The 5,944-nt window shown below is 38.0% G+C and overlaps 1 protein-coding gene across 1 annotated transcript in view; it reads right to left on the bottom strand.

Moving 5' to 3' along the window:
- Positions 1-1,202: 1,202 nt before the first annotated feature.
- dnaja2a (DnaJ heat shock protein family (Hsp40) member A2a) overlaps positions 1,203-5,944 on the bottom strand; it is an 8,985-nt gene continuing 4,243 nt past the window's right edge. The window contains exons 5-9 of the mRNA XM_016503195.1: positions 5,545-5,678; positions 5,257-5,453; positions 3,990-4,134; positions 3,777-3,904; positions 1,203-2,207 (exon numbers count right to left, since the gene is read on the bottom strand). Coding sequence (XP_016358681.1) covers positions 2,022-2,207; positions 3,777-3,904; positions 3,990-4,134; positions 5,257-5,453; positions 5,545-5,678 — 790 coding nt within the window. The 3' untranslated portion in view covers positions 1,203-2,021. The remainder of the gene's footprint in view (positions 2,208-3,776; positions 3,905-3,989; positions 4,135-5,256; positions 5,454-5,544; positions 5,679-5,944) is intronic.

Here is a 5,944-nt window from a genome sequence, read left to right as displayed (position 1 = left end):
ACTTATTTACTGGCTGGGTTTTTTTGTATCATTTAAATTGGTTCATAACATTTTTCTGTGGTGTGACAAACTCAGACACATTTAATATTGCTTTACACAGACTGTAATGCCGCCTTGCATTATTTGAACTTAATTATCACTTCACATGAGGTGCCTTTTTTCAAGCCTGTGAACTTTTAATGAAACAAGTTTTCCCTACATGCATTAGTAACTGGTGATAAAGCTTGTTTGTTTCTTGTTTTTTTTTGTGTACAGATTTTTAAAAATTGGCCCAATGTTAACAGTATTTTCAATTGAATATTAAACTTATGGAGACTGTTAAAGTGCATTGCATCTGTTTTGTCTTTATTCTTTAACAAGGATAATTGCTTTAGTGTATTTGTCTTATGTTTGCCAAACAAAGGATATTTTTATTTGGCACTGCATTCATATAGCAATTGTCAGTTAAAAAGCAAGAACGTACAATAATATAAAAATAATTTTTAAAAACAAGCACACAAATAAAATGCTATGTATTGGTAAACCGTCCTGTGTAAATTTAAAGCAGTTGAAGACTTTAGTCAATATTGCCATTACAGTTAACGGTGTAACATTGGGGTTTCCTGCCCTCTGGTGTTCTTCTAGCCAACTGAACTGCTCAGTGACACCTTCATTTAAAATCCCCAGAAACACAGGAAGTATGAAGTAAAGGCACGTGACAGTGCTAGGCAATCCAGATCCTTTCCAGTCACAGGTGTTTCCTAAACTACTCTGCTTTCATCGTCAGTGCAGAAAGGATCCAACTGCAGTGACAAATGACCTTTTGGAGTGGGTACATAACATTGTGTAACCCTACATTACGATCCTGCACATGGACCTGTCTGAAGTAAACACGTGCAGGAAAACATTTCAGATCTGTTGTGCTTTAGCATCTAAAAACATTTCAAAGTGAAAACGGTAAAATGCTGATAATAATTGGATTGATCACCATATTCAGTGACTTAACGTGCATAATTTCATCTGTGAGCTCCACTGCTATTGAAATGCAGGTAAATTGCATTTGATCCAGCTTAGTTTAGATGACAAATGTACTGAATAGTCATGTTGTCCTCACTGATCAATCCTGAAAGGAACTTTAGTTTTAGTGCCATGCCAACATTAATGTCAAAACTAACTACCAGGCAATGATTGAAGCACCAAATAAAGCAAAGACTTGGATTATGTTGAGGAGATATTGAAGGACATTTTATTCAACAACTCAAACTTTTTCACAGAAGATATAAGCCTATAATAAAGGTGCTTTTTCCTCCACTCATTTCATTATGCACATCTCTCTCTTTCAATCAGTGAAGGGACCAAAATGTTCAACATGCACCTGGATTGCTGACAGATAGGCAATTGATTTTATTCCAACTATTTCAAAACAAAACATAAAACACTCAAATGTGACAGCAGCTGATACAAAGCTTAAATGACAATCATTTATTTTATACATGTTATAGTCTCTTGTTCCAATTAAAATACCAAAAGAAAGGAAAAAAAAAAAGTTTACAAATAAAATAAAGTGGTAAAAATTGCGCACCGATACAAACAAACCTAAAAATGGATTGGTGATAATGTCCCATTTCTATTTTGTTGTTTTAGGATCTCTCAACTCCTCTTCAGTTAGGTCATTGCTCTCCAACAACAACAAAAAAGTCTCAAGTCCAGGGCCAAAAATGTTTTATGGTTAGATTTAAATTTGTGAATACTATGACAAGAAAAAAATGCAAGTTACACAAAGTACGTAGCAATTACCCTTTTCTCTTTGAACTGGGGTTGCCTCTAAAGGGCCGCAGGGAGAGGATGAGGGGCAAGAAAGAGTTACTAGATGCGGGATCATCTGTGCGTTTACTACAAGGGAATCGGGTGGACAGGAATGGCTGTATGTAATTCTCATCATTTAAGGCAGCCCTGAATCAGATTATAAACACCTGTTTGTTGTGCAACTAGATCATTTTTTTAATCCCCGCTGTTGGAGCCGGACAAGATATTTGCTGTAGTTACTGATGGGCACACTGCACGCCAGGACCGTGATGCCCTCCTTCTTCATCCGAGCTGTCGTTGTATGCCTCACGGCGGTGACCACCAGAGGAGCTCTGGCTTACAAACTCCTGCAGGTCCACTTCCTCTGCGTCTCCAGAGATGACTGGTGGATCAGCTCGTGTGGGCAACAAGTCCTCCAACTCCTGAAAAAATATGCATATTAGGGGAAAGAAAACCCGGAATTGTGTTTTTATTTAAAAAAAAATAAAAAAAAGTATATTTACACTACTGTTCAAAAGTTTGAAGTCAATAAGATTTTTTTTCTTCAATGTTTTGCTTTTATGCTCAATGCTGCAGTTGTTTGATAAAATACAGTAAAAACTGTAATATTGGGAAATATTGCAATTTAAAACAACTTAAATTTTAGTGTAACTTATTCCTGTGATGCAAAGCTAAATTTTCAGTAGCCCTTACTCCAGTCTTCAGTGTCACATGATCCATCAGAAACCATTTTAAATGGCCGATTTGGTGCTCAAAAACATTTAATGTTGAAAACAGTTGTGCTCTTTTATATTGTGGAAACAGTGATACATAAGGACTCTTTGGGGGGAAAAAGCGCGCTTATTTAAAAAAATATTTTGTAACATTATAACTGTCTTTACGGTCACCATCAAATTAAATGCATCCTTGCTTAAAGGGGACATCGGATGCAAAATTCACTTTTACATAGTGTTTGAACTTAAAGGCGTGTTGGCAGTGTGTACACGCAGCCACCCTATAATGATAAAAATCCACCCAGTGCTTTTTTTAAATCCCCACAAATCATAAGCACTTTCTCAGATCAAGCTGTTCACAGATTCTGGGCAAAGTGATGTCACTTTGCACAGGCCCCTCCCACGACAGTTGACAGACGCTTCCGTTTTAGCATAGACCCACATTGAGTGAGCTGTAAACAGTCCACCATTGTTTCGACGCTGGAGCAGGTGTAGACAAGAATGCCTCCTAAGCGATTGAGGGGTTTTGTTGTTGGGTGTAAGAATAAACATAGCAGTTGTCATTTACTCCCGACATCTGAGCAGTGGATTACTTTTGTTTTTGAAGGGAATGCGCCCCCCGATCTACATGAATGCGTTTATGTCTGTGCGAATCATTTTACTCCAGACTGCTTTCTGAACGAGGGACAATTCAAGGCAGGTTTTGCTAAAAAGTTCAAACTCAAGGATGGATCAGTTCTCACTGTCCGTGATCCAGCTGCACCTCCAGAAGTAAGTCTCACACTTCTATGGAAGAGAGGGGCGGGGTGAGCAGAGTTCATTAGCATTTAAAGAGACATGCATCGAAACGGGTCGCTCTGATCAGAGCTGTTTTTGACAGGGTAAAAAGGGTGTTGTTTTACACTACCACTGAGAAATTTTAACCAAAGTATGTTGTAGACTTTTCATGAAGACCCTAAAGAATCATATCAACTTGTGGAAAATGGGCATCCGATGTCCCCTTTAATAAATAATAATAATAATAATAATAATAATAATAGTACTGACCCCAAACCTTTGAACAGTAGTGCATGTATAACCCTTGCTACGTGTACTGCGTTAAGCTAACTGAGACTTGTTATAGCACTTGCGTATCGTTGCTCTTTTGTTGATTTTGATTGCTTCCATTGTCCTCATTTGTAAGTCGCTTTGAATAAAAGCATCTGCTAAATGACTAAATGTAAATAATATTCTAATATAATATTCTAAAAAAAACTTCAAATGTACGTTTTATCTTACCGACAGCTTCTCTGGGCTTAACCAATTGTTGTCTGGGAACTGCACGTCAAACTTGATGAACAGGTCACCCTTCTCGAAGGGGTTACGGTAGTGTGGCATGCCCTCTCCTCTAACAACTCTGACTGAACCTGTAAAGACACAACACCATTTTTTAGACTATGTAACAAACCACTTAAAACTCGACACTACGAAACTAATTTCAAGAGGACTCACCTGGCTCAATGACTTTACCAGCTGGGTATTTCACCACAATCTGTCTACCATCTAAGTGTTTCAATGTGAAATGGAAACCACAAAGTGCTTCAACAAGGCCGATCTTATGGGTCATGTGCAAGTCGTTGCCTTCTCTTCTGAACGTCTGTTGAAAGAGTTTAAAAGCTTTAGCTTTACTGAACATATTAGATAAAAAAAAAAAAAAACACCCTAAACTGATGCTTCTGTGATATCCCATATCAGCCCAAAACAGACATGACTCTTGCTTCACTTAGAGGCTTGAAAGGGTGGGATTAGAACCTGTAAAGCAGCATGTTCATGACACACTGTCACTGCAATCTGCTTTACGTTCCTGCAGCAGCTCAGCAGTCAAGAGGCCAGAAGCTTTAAGGCCTGATCATCTGCATGGCTGAATCAAAACGGTACAGAACAAGTTCTTTGTTACTTGCTGGTAATTAAACTTATTAGTGAGTCTAAAGGCTGCTTGAGCTCTAAACTTCCTGGGTAACTTTTATTTAAACACGTTTTGAATACATCTCACAGAACATCACACACACAACTAACAGCATTATTCATGGATATGTACAATATATTGGCTACTCAACTGTTCATTCCACTATTTATACATTTATGTTCCAACTCCTACCTACCGACTCATTCTTTAAAAATACTAAGTTAAATTATTAAAAAGATACCTCTTGCCCCCAAGCTGGGCACATTTATACTCTGAATTTTAGAATTACCAAATATGAATGAATGTTTCAGTGACAAACAACAAAGGAATCTTTGTTTGCTGGAGGCAAAACATGTAATGTTTTCAGAAAAAAAAAGACGGGGTTTCTCAATGGAAAAACAGCATGACCTTATTGTAGTGCTTTGGGGGGGAAAAAAATAAATAAAAAATTTAATGAAAAACTTTAGAATTGAGTATATAATCAAAAAGGCTATTACTATACACGTACATGGAGGTGTAAGTGTTTCCCTCTATTATTATTGTTAATGCATTTTCTTCATACATTTTTTTTTACATTTATTAAATATCAAGATGAATGTTAATGTTTCACCTTTTAACATGGATAAAATAACTGTATAGTACTAATATCAGCCATTGCGAAAAAATTCAGTCTCGGACAAATTCGTAATAAGGTTTAAAGGCTTTTTGCCCAGATATGAAAAACCCCCTGTTCACTTAATCTCGGAAGTTTCTGATCTAACTAAACGTCTCTATCATAATAGTTTCTGAACCTGAAAGTGAACATTGACAAACCTCATGATCTTTTTCCTGCAGAACCAGGACAATGTCTCCAGGTTCTAATCCAGGTGCTTGGTCAGCCTCCCCGCCGAAGGTGATCTTCTGTCCGTGCTTCATACCTTTATCCACATGCACTTCCAGAATCTTCACCTCTTTAATCACCTTCTTCCCCTCACACTTTTTGCAGCGATCCTTCTCACTGATCACCTCACCTGGATCATAAAGAAACCATTAGCAAATCTTACCTACACATGAACATGCTGGCTGACATTCATAAAGTACATTCAGACTCCAGTCCCTTACCTTCACCGTTACAATCAGTGCACACTGACTGCATCTGTTGGACCATGCCAGGAGCCAGTTGTCTGATCATAATGCGCATACCACGCCCCCTGCAGGCTGTGCACTTCTGGACTGCACCAGACTTCCCGCCTTGACTGCAGACACAAAACAGCTTCAGTTTGACAAATACTTCAGCACATACACACTTCAGCCAGGGAAAGTTTCAAACTCTTTAAAAGCCACTGTGGTCTGTTTAGCTCAGACTGATTTAAAGGGGTCATATGATGCGATTTCAAGTTTTCCTTTCTCTTTGGAGTGTTACAAGCTGATTGTGCATAGATAAGATCCCTGAAGTTGCAAAGACTAACGTCTCAAAACCAAAGAGATATTCTTTATCAAAGTTAAGACTCTGCCACACCCC

The sequence above is a fragment of the Sinocyclocheilus anshuiensis genome, unplaced genomic scaffold (genome assembly GCF_001515605.1).
Source record: "Sinocyclocheilus anshuiensis isolate Anshui unplaced genomic scaffold, SAMN03320099.WGS_v1.1 scaffold1966, whole genome shotgun sequence".
NCBI lineage: Eukaryota > Metazoa > Chordata > Actinopteri > Cypriniformes > Cyprinidae > Sinocyclocheilus > Sinocyclocheilus anshuiensis.
Note: the sequence above shows the minus strand (reverse complement) of the source record. Positions and strands in the feature narration are given on the sequence as shown.